Source organism: Acanthochromis polyacanthus, chromosome 18 (assembly GCF_021347895.1).
Source record: "Acanthochromis polyacanthus isolate Apoly-LR-REF ecotype Palm Island chromosome 18, KAUST_Apoly_ChrSc, whole genome shotgun sequence".
Classification (NCBI taxonomy): domain Eukaryota; kingdom Metazoa; phylum Chordata; class Actinopteri; family Pomacentridae; genus Acanthochromis; species Acanthochromis polyacanthus.
In genome coordinates, this window is record NC_067130.1 from 2,844,681 (window position 1) to 2,864,072 (window position 19,392).

The 19,392-nt window shown below is 39.9% G+C and overlaps 1 protein-coding gene across 2 annotated transcripts in view; it reads right to left on the reverse strand.

Moving 5' to 3' along the window:
* The window catches only part of tnksa (tankyrase, TRF1-interacting ankyrin-related ADP-ribose polymerase a), a 156,148-nt gene that overhangs the window by 91,869 nt on the left and 44,887 nt on the right, over positions 1–19,392 (reverse strand). For both annotated transcript variants that reach the window (XM_051938102.1, XM_051938103.1), the window contains 2 exons: positions 9,301–9,337; positions 2,227–2,302 (listed from right to left, as the gene is read on the reverse strand). In XM_051938102.1, the coding sequence (XP_051794062.1) occupies positions 2,227–2,302; positions 9,301–9,337 (113 nt within the window). The remainder of the gene's footprint in view (positions 1–2,226; positions 2,303–9,300; positions 9,338–19,392) is intronic.

Sequence of the window (19,392 nt, forward strand, 5' to 3'; positions counted from 1 at the left end):
GTGGCCAACACAAGTGACTCACAGAAACTCATTCCAGTTCACTAAACTGCTTTCAGTATGCTGGGCTTTGTGCATGACAGCGCTGGAAATGAACCCACACTTGGACGGTTCTTAGTTCATTCTGTCTGGATGGAGAAGAGGAGCAGGTCCAAGTTTTGATCTAAACTAAGTCCATACAATCACAGGAATAAATGTATTTTTGGATGACTGTACTTTAAATCACCTGTAATTCAGACCTCAGCTGTTTCACGGGTCAGTGCAGCTCCTGGAGGGCTTCAGCTCCACATGGCGTCCAGCAGGTTGTTGCTTATTTTCATCATTAATTTCACTTCGGAAACATCTCAGCCAAAATAATTTGCTTCGGTTAACCTTTGTTGCAACCTAATTTGCAGTTTTACATCCATGCTTGTTGAAAATCACAAAATATATTTGGTCAAGACTCCGAGGAAGTGTATTTTGGGGCAAAATGGAAGTTATCACTACAACATACTGTCTATGACTATGACTGCTGATGCTAAGCAGTACAAATACACATCTAAGATCCATACAAACATCACCGTTTCAAGGTGGCACCCAGGATATAGTGTTATCAACCCACTATCTTACCAAATGAGGACTATGCTCAGAATTTACTTTTCTTTGAAGCGTCCGAAGAATCTGAGTTACGCTTGAGTCGTAATGAAGTGCAAAAAGTTAGCAAATGTAGCACAATCCAAGATGGTGTACAACCAGAGAACGTAAACAAAGCCGTCTGATAGCGCCACAGGACGACATATTTGTCCGCTTTGCTCGCCAACTATCTTCATGTAACCAGTTCTGACATAACAACTAAACGCCGCAGGTTGAAGACGTCTTGTAGAGAGAATGACTCTACTTCTCTTTCAATTCAGCATTAGGTTTTTTTTGTAAATTATGATCCCAGTTAGAAAGAATTACAGGATAAAGCAGAATAAGCTTTTGGGCATGGGTACCTTGTGATTGGCAAGTTGCCAAAGTACAGGAGGTCCTCGGTTTACATCGTCCTCGACTTACGTCATTTTGCCGTTAGTTCGTAACTGATTACGGGTCGGTCCTCAGTTTAACGTACGGCGTTTCATCAAATCTCGTTCAGTGGAACTAGTTGGCGAGCAGAGCGGATGAATACTGTATGTACAGTCGTCAAACGGTGCTACAAGACGGCTTTGTTTAAATTTGCCGCCACATTGGATTATGCTACATCCTCTAACTTCATGATGGTTTCCAAGCATAAGTCAGACTTCCAGTTTATTTTTTCACCGGTATTTTCCTTCCGAGTTGTGTTTCAGTGTGAGCTAATGACTGTTTTCATTACTGTAGTTGTACAAATGTGTGAACTGATCGATATCCTGAAGCACGAAATGGCTTTGTTTACATTGTCACTGAAGTTCCAACTTACGGCGAAAATCGACTTACGCCACACCGTAGGGACAGAACTCCGCTGTAAGTCGAGGACCTCATGTATATCCAAGTATAGTGTTCTTTTGTGAGCTCCACCCCTTGCTTGTCACCTACGAATTCAAAAAACCAGGACGGTGATGGGCTAATTCGGAACTCAACTCCTCAAACGTTAGTCCACAAACAATGGCCGCATCCACGTTGTTTTGAAGTCTATGGGTAGCCTGTTCTTCCTTCAAAATAAAAGCCACACTCAGATCTGTGCATGAAAGCGTTCACTACAAAGCAGCTTCAGGAATTGTGTCAAATTACAGCTTTTGTCCTCCCACTATGCAAAGCTAATTTATTTGAAGAAATGATGAGATGTGACTAACTGCAGTGAGACACAAGTAAACACGATAGCATCTCCACTGTTTGATGTTCCTCAATCAGCTGGAAAAGGGAGAAAAACTGACACTCAAAATGTATCATGTGGCATCGTTATTCTTTTTCGTTTGGTCTCAGGGACAGTAAAAGAGTCGCCCCTGAGTCTGACGATGTTTTGCATGTTGCTGTGCGCTGCTACTGTTCAGCACAAGTACTAATTTATTCACTGAAGGGTTTGTGCCTCTGTCTATTCATTTTACTGACTGACAGAGAAGACGGGCCGCTAATGCCTGCTGGTGGATTATTTGATACAGCCGAGGCCCACAGCTGCCAGTAACAGTATTCGTTGCACTTTCCTGGTCAAAAATGACAGAAAAACGCGGTCAGTCGGTTGGTTTTGGAACCCTAACGGCTTTCCGTTCGCTGCTGCGTTGGTGTGCGTCTTACCTTACGGCCGTCGCTCGCGTGGCAGTTGACGTTGAGCGGCGTGAGCAAGGCCATTAGCTTCTCCTCGTTTCCACTCCTGCAAACGTGCACACACACACACACAAACACACACATGAGATAGAAAACAACCACAGAGGATTAGCACTGTTCCTCAGCGGGAGAGTGGGGAGGAAAGAAAATGAGGAAAAATGAGATAAGAAGCTTGAGACTGAAGGGAAAAGCCTGGGAAATTTCATCTGCAGAAACAGACCGACATAAAATATTTGCAGGATGGATTGACGGCCGTGTGTGTGTGTGTGTGTGTGTGTGTGTGTGTGTGTGTGTGTGTGTGTGTGTGTGTGTGTGTTTGTGTTTCCCTGTGAACCTGACTGCAACCAAACCAAGAAAAGCTGTCAGAGAAAGCCCTTTGGCCTTGCTACAGAGGAGTTAATATTTTGTCCGTGTTGTTTTTCGGCGTTTCCTGGTTCTTAGGCTCGCTGCCCTGGCATTGGACGGCCACCAGGAAGTGTTGCCAAGGCAGCGGCCAATCCAACCATCATCCCCATGACAGCCGTAGAGGAAGAAGCTGTCAGTGGGTTGAAAAAAGGATTATTGTCTTATTCTTCCATGTTCCCCTTTCTCTTCTCGCTTTCTTCGTTTTACTTTTGTTTTTCGGTTGGGCCTCTCTTTCCTTCACTTTGTTTCTGTAATTTTCACTCTCCAGCCAAAAGGAAAACACATTCACATCCTCCCTGTCTCCTAGTTTGAACTCTACATCTCTTCTCAGTCTTGTCACTGTTGTTTTCCTCCATTCCAAATGCTATTATCTCCCATCCCTCGCACTCGATCCCTTTATCTCTGTATCTTCTTTCACTGTTATTTACCACAGCTCTCCACAGTTTCTTCCTCTCAGTCTTTATATCCAATAATCAGTATCATCCCCTTTTCTTTCTTTTGCTCTGCTGTTACCAAACACAAGAGAGACTTCATTCTGATGCAGACCACATCTTTAGGATTTAACGGAGACGGAGGACATGGCGTTCTAAGTTTGTGTTTGGATGCGCACCTGTTCAACAGATGTCATGATATAAAACTAGTCAAGAGACAGAAGCAAAAAAACAAGTAAAAACTGTTTGACTTTTGTCAATGTCTGACCGATATTATCATCAAACTATTCCTTTAAGTTAGTTCAACTGCAGCGGCTTTAGGATACGTCTCTGCTTGGTAATATCACCGTGTTTATAAAACCAGAATGTACCACACTCAGTGCTTCCTGACTGGCAGAGATCTGGTTCGATTCTCATTTGCGAAATTCAACCAGACATGTTGAATCAGACCCCAAGATTCAATTTCCAGTGAGAACCAGATTCTAGTCGGATACATTGGTGCCATTGGTAGATGTATACAAAGCCAGTAAAAACATACAAAGCTCACTGTCTGGTCGTGTCAGTTTTAGTGCAATATGGACATTGGTTGGATTTCAGCAGAAGCTTGAAGCCTCAATTTGAAAAGAGTTAGCAAAAACTGTCATTCAAGATTCAAGAACTTTATTGCCATCTACCGGACATGACTGTGGAACCGGTGCTGCAGCCAAAATACAACTGGTCCATAGGCTGTATTTAAAAGATGGACGCTGACATCACTCATCAGTTTGTTAGGTAAAGTTTTGAAACCTTAAGTTTGACAATAAGACAGTCCCTCCAGGAAGTCGCGATGTTGCGATCGAAACAATTAACGCAAATTCAACTGATCTCCGTGAATTCTGTGCAACTTCGCAATGCTGTCCAATCAGCGCAACTTTTCCGCAATCTTGTCCCGCCTCCCATGAGTTCCACCAATCATAGCAGTCCTAGACATAACGCATGTACGTCACCGAACTCACTTCATTGTTTATGGTTTGAAGATGCAGACATATCAGATTCTAATGTCTCTCATTTACCAACAAAAACTACTGCTAAAGACCGTGAAAAACAACTCCCTGATGTTCTTCATCAAAGCAGAGGTAAATTGTTTTGTACTTGTGCAATATTGTGGTGGAATACAAATGAAAATCATCGACTGACAAACACTTTTCTACCACCAAACATATTAGGAGAATGGCTGAAATGAGCAGACCACAGACTTAGAGTTAGATTAATTAAGTGATGTGTCAGGGTGTGAAATTAACTTTTCAAGCCCCTGACAGATATGTCCAAATATGATTCATTCAATAGCAGACGATCATTTAGTGCCTTAAATCTACCAACCACTTCATGGTAAACCAGTATCTGGCTGCTGCTAGTTTCCACCGTGGTGTGCCAGCTTGTGGAAATGGGTTGGAATAGGTTTAGGAATAAATATTGTCAATGAAAATGCTGAAACATGTTCGAAAAGCTGAAAGAAATGCAACTTTTTAGCAACTGTCACTGTCTCCTGCAATTTCATCGCAACAAATACGCTCAAAACATCGCAACTTGCATTGAAATGTTTTTGAAAAACTGCCACAATTCAGGCATTTTAAGCCACAGCAATCTGAAAAAAAGCCACGAAATCCTGGAGGGACTAGCAAGACATTACAATCTTGGTCTTTTGAAACCAGATGTAACAAACCAGGGGTCAATCACAAAGAAGCCCTGCTGAAGAATATATCTTTTTACAGCATCTATTATAATTTGAAAGGGTTCATAATTGACAGAATAATTAACACATATTAAAAAAGTCTTGAGACAAACAATCGAGACCATAAACTTGTCAAGTGAACGTTCGCTGAGGCAGCAGGTTGAGGAAACTTCCCAAAGACTTTTATAGAACATTATGCCGTTTCATTCTCAGAGGCTCGCCCCCTGCTGGCTGTGAGACAGAATGCAGGTTTACGTCTTTTCATTTACAGTCTGTGGTCGATTTGGTTAAATGTGTTTGATCCTGTGGGTAAACCGAATCCTTCTCTGCTGAAAGGTGTAATCAGCAACAACGTACCTGAAACTGATTCACACCTTGAGTCATCCCTCCTCCAGACAGACATTCACACCTTAAATGATGTGAGTTTTGCGTAATTAACAAGCTTTGAGTCATGATGTTTGGGGTGAGAATAAATACCTGGGACTCCTCGCCAGTGAAACAAAACACAAGCATTTAGGTTTTACCTGTTTCTAACATCTTTTTTCCTATTATTCCCATATAAATCACTTAAGCTCCAAGACAAACAGGTCTGTGGTTGCATAAACCTATATCTGACCTGGCTAAACTTGCTTTGATCAATATTTAACACAGCAAAATCATGTAATAGAAGAGGTTGCTCACGATACAACCCACATAAAATGTGAATTAATTTTAACTTTGCCTACCTAGTGATAATCTTATTGTCTTTTAGATCATTGTTTTGTTACACAGAGCTGTTTTCGTTCAGTCTCTCTGCTCTAATCAGTGTCGGTTTCAGCCACAGATGACGGCTGTTTTCACTGGAACTGCCTGATAAACCCACTGTACACTACCTGCTCCGCACCGAATAGCAGATAAAAACTAATTTAGCGACGAGCTGCGGATCACAGCAGAGCATTTAGCAGCTAAACAGCCAGATATTGGCCTCTGCAGCTGGCAGAGAGCAAACAAACTGTCTGCTTTCTGAAATATTCTCCATTATGAGGTGATATGAGTTCACAGAATGCTGCGCTTTCCCAAAAAAAACAATCAATAACTGCGGGTTAAACAGCCAAAGAAACAGGTCCTGGAAAAAGATTTAGACCAGGGGTGTCCAACATGCAGACCGTGGGCCAAAAGCGGTCCTCCAGAGGGTCCAATCCGGCCCTCAAAGTGTAAAAATTACAGAGAAGACATTAACTGCAGATTGTAAATTAGTAAAATTAAAATAAGTTCTAGACCATGACAAGTTGTTTTGATCATGAAGTAAAACAGTAGATTGTTCATTGTTGTTGTCATTTTGTGACTCGTTTTTGTAATATTTTGTCTGTTTTTGTTGTTTTTTGTCTGACTTTGTCTCAAGTTTTTGTCGTTTTGTTTGTCATTTTTGTGTTTCCTTCTTGTCTAACTTGTTTTTTGTCTTATTTTCGTCATTTTCTTTCGCTTTATTAGTTGTTTTGTGCCGTTTTTAGTCTTGCTTGTGTCTTCTGTACATTTGTTTTCACTTTGTGTCTTGCTTTTGTTATATTTTGCTTTTTTTGTTGTTTTTTTGTGTCTTTTTGTCTGACTTCTCTCATGCTTTTGTCATTTTGTGTTTCCTTTTTGTCTTGTTTGTGTTTTTAGTCTATTTTTTGTCATTTTGTTTCTTGCTTTTGTCATTTCTTCTCTCTTTTTTGTCATTTGTCCATTTTTTGTCACATTGTAACTTTTTGTCTAATGCGTTGTCTCTTTTTTGTCTTGTTCTTGTCATTTGTCTCATATTTTATCATTTCACATCTCATTTTTGTCATTTTGTTTCTTGCTTTTGTCATTTCTTCTATCTTTTTTGTCATTTGTCCATTTTTTGTCACATTGTAACTTTTTGTCTAATGCGTTGTCTCTTTTTTGTCTTGTTTTTGTCATTTATCTCATATTTTATCATTTCACATCTCATTTTTGTCATTTTGTTTCTTGCTTTTGTCATTTCTTCTCTCTTTTTTGTCATTTGTCCATTTTTTGTCACATTGTAACTTTTTGTCTAATGCGTTGTCTCTTTTTTGTCTTGTTTTTGTCATTTATCTCATATTTTATCATTTCACATCTCATTTTTGTCATTTTGTTTCTTGTTTTTGTCATTTCTTTTTGTCATTTGTCCATTTTTTGTCACATTGTAACTTTCTTGTCTTGTTTTTGTCATTTGTCTCATATTGTCTCATTTTGCATCTCACTTTTGTCATTTTGCATCTCATTTCCTTAAATGTGAACATTTTCAGAATGTACTTTTTTGCACTAAAACAAAGGAAACACTTGGAGTTGTGGTTATTTTTGGGATAATATGGTCAGATTGTACTTGAGATCAAATTGTGGCCCCTGAACTAAGATGAGTTTGACACCCCTGTTTTAGTCTCATGTTTGTATTTACATGAAGGAACTGTACTTAAAGAGAGGCTGTGTATATTTAAAGCATCTTCTAAACACCATTTTCCAGATCAGCTCAGACTGTTGTCGGCTCACTGACGGCCTTTGAGGCACAGATCTGCCTCTCTCCCCATTACCGGCTGTCATCTACGTTAACAACTACATCTTTTCTGTCAGCGCACTGAGACGCAGCACTGCTCTCACACCGTGCACGCTGCAGTTATTATCCTTCTATACAACCTAGCGAGGATGCTATCTGGTCCATACATAAAAAATAAAGCATCCTATAAGCATGCGTGGGAGTTTATTTGACCGATTTTCCATGAAGCGCTGCGAAAAGAAACTAGAGACACTGGAGATAACACAAACCAAGATGTGCCTGTGTAAAAGTTAGGCTGTTTCTTACCTTTGTCAGACTGTGTTCTGTTCATGTTGAGTCTTTGCCACAAGAAAAATTTAGCTTTGACTTGAGAGACGACTCTGCGTGTTAATTTGGAGAAATCAGGACTCCACTGAAGAATTTTCCTGATAAGGATTTAGCTAAAATAAAGCCCTATGGAAGCCTGAATGAAGGTTTTATCATACCCTAATGCTTGTTTTTTATTAATAGTTTACATATATTTTTAAATTACTATAAGCATTTCCTCAACTAGCCCTGCTTTAGCACACTAACAGCCAGTTATGATGGTCCTGGTGCTGATATTTTTGCATCCATTGTCCAATTTTCTGCAACATTTTTGTTCAGATAATGCAGTTTTGTCAGATATTGCTTTGAAAAAGGTATATAAGGACAGTTATTGATATTTTTCCTTCATACATTGATAATTTTCTTTTCTTTTTTAATTAGGTTCATCTCTTTTTTTGCATTTTATGGCTCATTCATTCACAAATAGGATGTGTGCACACCAAACTGTACAACCAGATTTGCTTTGCAACGCCTAAAAAAACACATTTACGCACCGAGTTTTCTTTCTTGTGCTGACAAACTACAAGAATCACCACTTTTATTGTTCATTTGCTGACATTTTTGTTCATTTTTCTGTAATATTTTTGTTCCAACTGTGCAGTTTTATCTGATGCTGCTGTGGAAAAGGTGCATAAGGACAGATATCGACATTTTTCCTTCATATATTTTGAATTTAATTCTCTTTTTTTCATTTAGGTTGATCTTTTGTTGCATTTATGGCTCACACACCCACAAACAGGATGTTTCAGAAAGCTTTACTGTGCTTTTACCAAACTGTACAACCACTATACACACATCAAATTTTCTTTCTTGTGCTGATAAACTACAAGAATCCCCACTTTTTTGTTCATTTGCTGACATTTTCGTCCATTTTTCTTGTTCAGAAAATGCAGTTTTATCTGATTTTGCTTTGAAAAACGTACATAAGGTGAGAAATCGACATTTTTCCGTCATCCATTCTATCATTTTCTTTTTCTATTTCAAAAACAAGGCATCCTATAAGCATGTGTGGGAGTTTATCTGACTGGGAATAAAATCTCCCTCTGAAAAATGACAAGGCTCAGCTGCGATACAGCCACACTGGGTTCACAGTTCACACTCAAACAGCCTCCTGACCCCAGAATACACCGGGGTAGCGCTACGTTAGGCCAGCTGCTTCCTGATGAGCATGTGTGTGTGTGTGGGAACAGAAACAGATAGACAGAGGGAGAGAGGGGAAGGGGGGAGCTGCTGAGGCATCGAGCGCTCAGCCACCCACACACAATCCCAAACCAAAGCTATTCCACTTCCACATGCAGGAGACGGAAACACACAAACGCACAAACACTGCCCACATGCACTGCCTGCAACCACAACATGCCTCCAAAACGCACGAGTGTCGCTGGCCCACGAGCTCCGAAAACACCTGAGAAAGTGTGGGAGCCGAGTTGGAAAAAGGAGGAGCGAAAACCAACGGATTCAAGACTCAAGAAAGGAGCAAAATGCGATGGAGGAAGTGGAGGAAAAACAAGGGGGAGACGAGGAGAAGGAGAAAGCGGAGGGAGGCGATGGACGAGGAAAGTAAACAGACGAGAGGGAGAGGAAAACAAAGAGCATGCAGGAGTGGTGGTACTCACCTCGCCGCCTCCAGCAGCTCATCCTTCTTGTATTCACCTAGATGGTTACAGAAGATCATGGTGTCAGACAGCCGGCCGCTAACGCACATCAACCACACACAGACACACATGACCAGAGAACGAGCACGGAAAGATCCACACAGCGGGAGAAGACACCATCTTTCTTTCTATCTCCTCCTCCTCCTCCTCCTCCTCCTCTATCTCCCTTCCATTCTCACTCAGTGCGCACCCCTCTGGCTCCGGTTGCCGTGACGATGCGTTGCCGGCAGCGACCACAGCACGTTCATTGTTTGGGCGACGAGCGGCGGACCGACACGCGCTCTGCCTCTACCCGTCCGTGCGTCCGTCCATCCCGCCGTTCGTCTCCGGTGTCTCGGTCGCCGCTCATGTTGCAAACCGTCGTCCCTCCATCATCATCATCATCATCATCATCATCTGTATCCCCCCGTCTCTAGCTTCTCTCTCTCTCTCTCTCTCTCCGTCTCCCTGCTTTGCTTTTCTGTTTTTTTCCTCCTTCCTCTCTGGGCTCAGGAGGCGCAGTTACCATTAAAAAAAAAAAACACAACAGAAATAAACAAACCCCTCCCCCTGCCTCTCTCTCCATCGCTTAGCCCTGCCTCCCCGCTACTACACTCACCTCCACATACGTGTGTCTGCTGCCCGGCAAACACGCATCACAAAGCCCCTTCCTCTAACATGGAATCTGGAATAACCCTGGATTCATCCGTCTGCTGATTGATCACTAAATACCAGCATGAACCTGGTGGATTTAGCTGAAACAGAGGTGTCCAGCGGATTCTAGTTCAGGTTAGTTCCACATTCAGCCCAGTTTTACCTCCAGTGACCAGTAAAATCACAGCATAATAAGCCATAAATAACCACAACTCCTAATGTTTCCTTTGTTTCAGTGCAGAAAAGTGGATTCTGACAATAAAAAGACAAAAACACAAGACAAAAAATTACAAAAATGACATGCAAAATGACAAAAATGAGACAAACGACACAAAGCAAAACAAAAATTTAGACAAAAAAAATTAGACAAATAATGGACACAAACGAAACAAGAAATGACAAAAACTGGCCAAAAAAGACAAACAAAGAGACAAAAAGGAAACACAAAATGACAAAAACGTGAGACAAACGACAAGTCAGACAAAAAACAATAAAAAGGACAATATTACAAAGATGATTACATTCTGAAAATGCTCATTTAAGGATCATTTCTACGCAATATAATGAACAAATTGAAATTTTTGAAGAAAAATAAATTTAATTTCAAAATAAATCGACAAAAGTCAGACAAAAAAGACAAAAAAACAACAAAAACAAGACAAAATGTGACAAAAATTAGATACAAAATGACAAAAAATTAGACAAATGACACGAAACAAATCAAAAACTTAGACAAAATAGACAGAAACAAGTTAAAAAGGGACTAAAAAAGTTCGACAAAAGTCAGACAAAAAAACAACAAACACAAGACAAAATATTACAGAAATGAGACACAAAATGACAAAAACAAGACACCAAAATGAGACAAAAGACACGAAACAAATCTGAAAACACACAAAAAATTAGACAAAAAGTTAGAAAGGGACAAAAAAATGGACAAATGACAAAAATGAGGCAAAAAAATTTACACAAATGAGACCAAAATGGCAAAAGCAAGAAACAAAACAAGAAAATAAAATTGACAAAGAACACAAGCGAGACAAAACACACAAGATGACACAAACAATACATAAAGAAAAATCACCAAAAATGGACAATCAACACAAGCGAGACAAAAAGGAAACCCAAAACGGCAAAAACATGAGACAAACGATACAATTCAGACAAAAAAAACAACAAAAAAGCCCATTTGTGATGTTCACAGTGACAGCAGGACCTTTTAGCGGTTCTGTCTCTCCAATAGAAAGCAGCACTCATGACAGAACTCCATCATATCTGAAGCCATTTGGACTGTTTTAAATACTGCAGGGAGGGCCGGTGCTAGAAGAGAGCCACGGCATGCGGCGTAAACAACAACTTTTGCAGGAAAAGCTGCATTATTAAGTCCGGCCCGGTGAGACCGCCTTTGTGACTTCTGCTGGAGAAATGACTGGAGGGCCGATTCAAACATGAGACCGATAAACCGGAATATTTAAGTTCATCCCAGAGAGAGCGAGAGAGAAGAGACGAGGAGGGGGAGAGGTATAAAACTGAAACGGGAAATAAAAAATCAAAGGGAGATAGAGAGGTGAGTGTGATTTAGATAAATGGAAAGAGGACGAGGAGGACGGACCGAGTGTACGCCGAGCAGACGGCGGGGTGGGGAAGGGGTGAGGGGCCCAGAAGAAAGGTTACAGAGAAGGGAAACGGGGGAGGAGGGAGGAACAAAGGATTTACAGATGAAAGAGAGAAGGGATGATTAGGGATCTGGAAACTGACATGCATGGATTTGACACAGTATAATTGGTGTTAGGGAGGCTAAGGCGGAACAGCGAGAGGAAAGGGGGAGACGGGAGACGGGCAGGGCGATGGGAAATATGAATACAAAGAGAAAATGTACAGAGAGAGATGAAGAAACTGAATTAGAGGCTGTAGTTCTGAACCAATTTAGCAGCCGAGGCAGGTTCATTTGTCCGTGACGCACCTGACAGTCACAGTCCTCACAGCCAGGTGTGCTAACATTAACCTAATCAATATTATCAGTGCTATTAGCGACGCTTATTGGGCTCACAACTCACATTTCTTGCTTTTATTTTCCATAGGGCTGCCTCTTCCACAGCATTAGGACTGTATATATATTAAATAATCACCCTGTAGTGTCGATTTTTAAACCAGAGGTGTTAAATTAATCTTAGTTCAGGACCATATTCAGTCCAACATGATCCCCAGTAACCAGTAAAATCACAGCATAATAACATATAAATAACCACAACTCCAAATTTTTGCTTTGTTTTAGTGCAGAGGTGTCCAACATGAGGCCCGTGGTCCAAAAGCGGTCCTCCAGAGGGTTCAATCCGGCCCTCAAAGTGTAAAAATTACAGAGAAGACATTAAGTGCAGATTGTAAATTAGTAAAACTATAAATTTAAAATCATTTCTAGACCATGACAAGTAAAAGGGCCGGACTGTACACTCTGGAGGACCGGTTTTGGGCCACGGGCTGCATGTTGGACACCCCTGATTTAAACAGGTAATCACACTTCATCAGTTTAAGCTTTTACGCCTTTAGCTTGAAGCTTTTCGATTATCAACAGTGGGTGGGGTCATCGCTGACATTAACCTCTCTGTGCGGCGGTATTTTAAACAGATTTCACTCCCACCACTGTCACCCTTCAGATCTGCATTTTACATCAATATGCTGAGGTATATACAAATAAAAAACAACTTGAGTTCTGACTGGGCGACAGGAATGGAGTGACTCAGCCTCTTAATTCAATGAACCGACACCTGAATGCAGAAATAGTTGATATTATTATGTCTGTCTGGACTTTCCGTGACACGGAGCAGGAATGAAGCCGTAAATCAAACGCAGACATCAGACGAGCGTTCATGCATAACTGCAGTTTGCTTTGAACCAACTGTGACTCAGCAGTTTTAATTAATCTCTGACACACACACAAACATCCAGTAAGGACGGGAACACGTTAGCTAGTTGATAATCTGCCATTAACCCTATAAAACCCACTGCTGCAAAAATCCAACTTCAGTTAGAATTTTTATTAGTATTAATTATTATTTATATCTAAATAAATACTGTTTTGGCTATCTTTTTTTTACAGATTATATATAAATTATTACATTTTTTAATTATTAGTTTTGGATTTTTATATCTAAATAAACATATATTATTTTTACTATTTTATATATATATATTTGGGTTTTACAGATTTTATATAGATATATATATATACATACACACACACAAAAATGTAAAAATGTAATATATATATACATATATATATATATACATACATACATACATACATACATACATATATGACTTTTTTAAAATTATTTACAACTTTTTTACCATTTATATCTAAATAAATATAAATCTATATATCTATAAATATATATTATGTTTGTTATTTTTCTATATTTGGTCTTTACAGATTCCGTGTATATGACATTTTTACTTTTGTAATTATTAGTTTTTAGCATTTATATCTAAATAAATATATATTATTTTTACATTATTTACATTTTGTATATTTGGGTTTTACAGATTATATATGTTTTATTATTAGTTTTTATTATTTATATCTAAATAAATAAATATTATTTTTGCTATTTGTGTTTAACAGATTATATATACCGTATATGACATTTAATTTTTTATTATTAGTTTTAATCATTTATATCTAAATAAATATATATTATGTTTGCAATTTTTTGTATATTTGGGTTTTACAGATTACATATATATGAAATTTTAAATGTTTTTCATTATTAGTTTTTATAATTTATATGTAATAAGTATATATTATTTTTGCTATTTTTTCTATATTTGGGTTTTACAGATTATATATATATATATATATATATATATATATAGAGAGAGAGAGAGAGAGAGAATATTTTTTAATTATTAGTTTTTACTATTTATATATAAATATGTTATTTTTGCTCCTTTTTTCCTCATATTTGGGTTTTACAGGGTTAATTCTGCCATTTCACGGGACACCATCGCCCACTTTTCAGGCACTAATTCAAAACATAATTAACAGAACTGTTGGCGAGGAACACAGTCTGAAAGCCTCAGACCACAGCAGAAATCTGTCATATTTTCAAGCAAATCTAGAAATATGGAACATCGTTCACTACTTGAAGGTCAGCCATTAAACAAATAAGCGTCCTTTACCGTATCATCAGCGTTTACCGTCCTTTGTAGACGTCAGACTGCTTCAATCTTCCTCCTTCCTTATAACAAGCGTTTAGATGAAACTCAGAATAATCAGAGGTTTATTCAACCAAATCAACCCGCAGTTATTGTCCACCGTTCAGAAATAAGCCTCTAGTTCCATCAGAACACGGCTCACTAAGGAGCATTATGATAGTAAAAACATCACACACAGAAATCTGATTGCTATTCTTAAGCCCTATTCACACTGGATTAGTATTAGTAGTGATTTGTAAAAACTGTGGAGGATGTCTGTGATCTCAATCCAGTCTGAATGCGCCACGTCTGTAATTTGTAAAGTAAAAGTTCCACTGCAAATGACCTACCATACTTCTATATGCAATTAACCGGACTCTTTCCTAGTAGACTCAAGTGCTGTTTAATTCCGTTCATTTTCTGTTCATCTTTCTTCTTTTTCGCGTTAGTATACAGTCACTTTACACACTTAAGGCTCTTTTTTACAAACTACCAGAGATCCCCAGGAAATACTGATCCCGTATGAAAACAACTACAGCAAAGAGGAGCTTCTCAGCCTCATGACTGGACTGAACATTTCTGAGGAGTGAGTGCATCTTACGTTAATGTTTTCAAGAACCGACGTTGGTTCTGTCCAAAGCAATGATAAAAATAAAAGTGAGCGTACCATCAAAACCTCAATACATGAAGCTTTGCTCACTGAGAGATACCAAAGCAGCTTCATCACAGATACAAATTTTGCTAAAAAACAACAACAAAAAGACTACAATCAGGCAAAGCCCTGTCAGAAGCAGGCTGTCTAACAGTCGTCTCAGCGGACAAGTTGCATCTTCAAACCACTTCTCATGAGGGGAAAGGTGGACGAACACGTACCAGCGTTTCACAGAGAATAAAAGTCTGATTTATCGATGAATCCAAGCTGGAGATTTGTAGGAGGACAACAAAAGAAAGAAACTTTTTGCTCGTCTTTAGTTGGACATCTGCACCAAACTGACCTGAATCAAGGAGAATGAGCACATCGATCTCCAGAGACATGCTCCACCCTCTGGTTTTTGCAAAGAAGATTTCATATTGCAGAAGGATAACGAGCCCAAACACAACAGATTTAACTAGAAGACCAAAGAAAACCAAGAGAGAGCCAACGAGCCTGGACTTCCCTTCACAGTCACTTAACTTTAACTTCAATAACGATAACGTGAGTAATCACGTCTCAGCAAATACGCTGCGTCTGTACACGCTGTCTTAAAAGCAAAAGGGATGCAGATCAAATACTAAGATATTCTGAATTCTCCTTAGAAATTTACCTTTCCATTCAAACTTTTAAGCGGATATTAAGAATGCAAAACAGACCAGTCGTCTTGGACTTTTAGACAACACTTTATGCATTTTTGGGTGTCCTTGAACAGTTTCTTCACTTTCAAAGCCTAAAATATAGAGAAATATTCTGATTTTGTACTATCGCAATGGAAAACATCAGAAAAATCACACCATACCCACGACGTGACAAACATCTAGAACAACACAGGGTTCATGTAGCAGACCGACAATCAATAACCCAAACAGCTAGAAAAACTCGTCCAGCTATTTAGCAAAATCTACCCCCAACTAGTTTCAGTGCCGACTTTATTTTTTCTGATTATTTAGAATATTGTGTGTTTGTCGGTGTCCATCCAAACCTACCCACTTATGATGACATGAGCACCACAATTGGACCATGGTGGAACGGAAGAAGGTAGCCTGGTTGGATAAATCTAATTTTCTTGCTCATAAATGGATGACCGGGTGCGTGTCTGCCATGTAATGGAGAAGAGACAGCAACAAGATGCACTGCAAGCTGGTAGAGCAACGCTGTGCTGGGAGATCTTGGGTTCTGGCATTCATGGGGATGTTCCACCTACCCAACAACCGGCACGGCAATGGTGTTCAGGTATCTTTTCAGTTGGATAATGCTTCTTGCCACACTGCCAGTACTGTTCAGGGACGTTTGAGGAATGTGACGAAGGGTTCAAGGTGTTGAATTGGCCTCCAAATACCTCCGATGAGGAGATGGGACGGAGTGGAAAAACAAGTCTGACCTATGGCGGTCCCACTTCACAACTCACATCTTCCTATCTGATACCACATGACACCTTCAGAAGGTTTCTAGAGTCCATAAGTCAGAGCTGTTTGTCTGGCACGAGATAGACCGATGCATATTAATTAGATATTAATGTTGTTGTTCAGTCTTTATTTTACGAGTCCACCACCAGGAGTCATCGAGGATACAAATTTCTCTGCATGCAAAGGTAAAAAAAAGGCCATTTATCATCATCTTACTGACAGTATAACACAATGTGTGAAGAGACTGAAAAATGAGAGAAGAGCAGCACAAAGGATGGAAACAGAAACCTTCAGACGGCATCAGCGCACGACTGGTCACTCATAATAAGTGATACTGAGTCAGAGAGTAAGAAAAAAAATGCTTAAAATATCATATATTAAAAGGAAAATATTCATTTAAAGGTTTGCTGCGTGGCTGGCTGCATCTGCACACTCAGGATAGTAAATGACTTGTAATTATGTGGTATGAGGCGATGGAGGGTCTGTGTTTTTCAGTGTGTATGAATGCATTTAAGTGTGTGTGTGTGTGTGTGTGTGTGTGTGTGTGTGTGTGTGTGTGTGTGTGTGTGTGTGTGTGTGTGTGTGTGTGTGTGTGTGTGATGTCGACAATCCTGCTGACTCCAAACAGAAGAGACAAGGACATGTTAAAGCTCAGGACAGGCTAGCCTCCTCCTGAATGATGATATTATGTGTATTTGTGTGTGCACGAGTGTGTGTATGTGAGTGAGTGAGTGTGTGTGTGTGTGTGTGTGTGTGTGTGTCACTTCCTCAGCAGAGTGCAGTAGACACCAGCGTTCACTATTTGAATTCCAATTGTGTGCTTGAGCGCATGTGTTTCGTTGCATGCAGGTGTGTGTTTGTGTGACTCTGGGTTCGTGCACAGGTGAGTAGAACTCAATGTCAAACAGTCACAATCCTATATATATATATATCGTAGCCATGCAGTGTGTGTGTGTGTGTGTGTGTGTGTGTGTGTGTGTGTGTGTGTGTGTGTGTGTGTACTAAGCGGTTGTACGAGCACAGATGATGCTGACCGATGCTGACTGGACCATGAGTCGCCTCAGTGCCCGGCTGTCTGCTCGTGCGCTTTGTGTGTTTTGTGCGCTCGGATCAAATATCATTTACCGTAGACGCGGTTTATTTGCTGTTACACAACAATCGCCGTTGAGTCAGGAGTTGAGCGTTCCACTTATAACCTCGGCAAGGTCGCAATCGCCGAGGCTTCGAGCGGATCCGAGCGCGCCGTGACCAATCAAAGAGGCGAAAAAACAAATGGGAGGTGAACGGGAATTTATAAAAGAGGCTGTTTGGGCACTTTGCTGGCGCTCACCACTTACGCCGTGTGATTAATCGCCTCACGTAGCGCACCAAAGAGACCTTCTCGGGATTAATTGTGTTTTTTGGCCGCCCACTCCACCCTCTCTTATTCTGCTGAGTTTCGTAAAAGTTGGAATGTGGATGCATTCTGAACCGGAGGACGTAATTTATCATGATGCAACATCGGTGTGTGTCTGTCCGTGACCTTGAGTGGGCATTGCTAAATCACCTTATGTAAACCGAGTTTTTAATTGAGGGCACTCTGGGGCAATTACCAGTTACTGTGGGTGTAGTCAAAGGTGAGGACGGGTGGGTTCGATTGGTAATTTTCAGAATAAATGTACCCTCAGCTGTGTCTTAAGTTTTGCAGGAGCTTTGGTATCTTTGTTGGAGTGGGAGGAGGAGTTTAATTAAACACAAATAACCAACAATTATCAGCAACAATGTGAGAAACACTTGCTCTGTCTGCTCTACAAAAGGTCAATTACACATCGATTATTGGTCAACCAACAGATGGATTATGTTCAATTTTGTAGTTTCTTACTTTAGCATAGCACTACTTTTTAATCAACAACTAAGTAAGGAAAAGACATTTTTTCCTTGCTGACATGTGATAACATTTTGTTTTTATCATGCAACAACAATTAGATGACTCACAAGAACCCAAAAAGACAAAGTTCAACAAGAAAACTTAAAATCAGCCATCACGGATCACTGCAAGACAAATAACCACATTACGGGCTGGGACAAGGGGAGGATCATAACACTGGAGGCCAACATTTACAAACGATGGATTAAGGAGGCCATGGAGATCAGGAATCGGTGAGCAGTTTCAGGAACCGGGATGAAGGGGCGACACCCTCTAACACCTGGGATCCCATCCTCCTGAGACCATCAGCTTCACCAGAAATATCACCACTCTTAAGGATCAAACCATTTTCTCCAATGATGTCAATAGAAACTTGGTTGACGTGTGATGATGTGTCGCTTTTGTCTGACAGATCTGTTAGAATGTGTCAGGCCGGTGATGACCCCGCAGTCCAATGGTCTCTGAAGGATGGAATCCCTGGTTTTTGTTGGCCTTGTCCCAGTCCATGATGTGGATGTATGTCTTGCAGTGGTCCATGATGGGTGATTTTAAGTTTTCTTGTTCGGCTTTGTCTTTTTGTGTTCTTGTGGGTCATCCAATTGTTGCTACATGATAAAAACGACACGTCATCACAGGTCAGGTCGCTCTGAGGAAGACCGCAGACGTGGTTGAAACACGTCAGCAAGGTAAAAATCATCTTTTTCTTACTTAAAAAGTAACGCTGTTCTGTTGGCCAACCAAGTTTCTATTGACGTCATTGGAGGAAATGGTTTGATACCTATAGTGGTGATATTTATTGTAAAGCTTTTTCTGAAATTGCAAAATGCCAAAATCCCAAAAAACCAAAAAGTAAGAAATATCTACCACGCTACGATAATGTGGAAATTGTTGATGCATTTTAAAACTTTCCAATAAAGGTGACACAAAACATAAAATTGATATTCTGCAGGCATTTTAGTAATTGACATAAACTAATCAGTCACATGGAAAAATCTACAAAGTTTATCGGTTCAAATCCATAAAATTTGATTCAGGATTGCAGATTAAGTGCCAATGACTGGAAGCTCAAGACTTAAATCTCTCCAAGGCCTTCACAAAGAAAGGTGAGGGATGCCTAAGAGTCTGGCACAGACTCAAAAAAGACATGTTTATTTGAAATAAATCATTCCACTGAGATGAAAATCATCTACAAGTGGCTTTGCTTTAAAACAACTACTGGG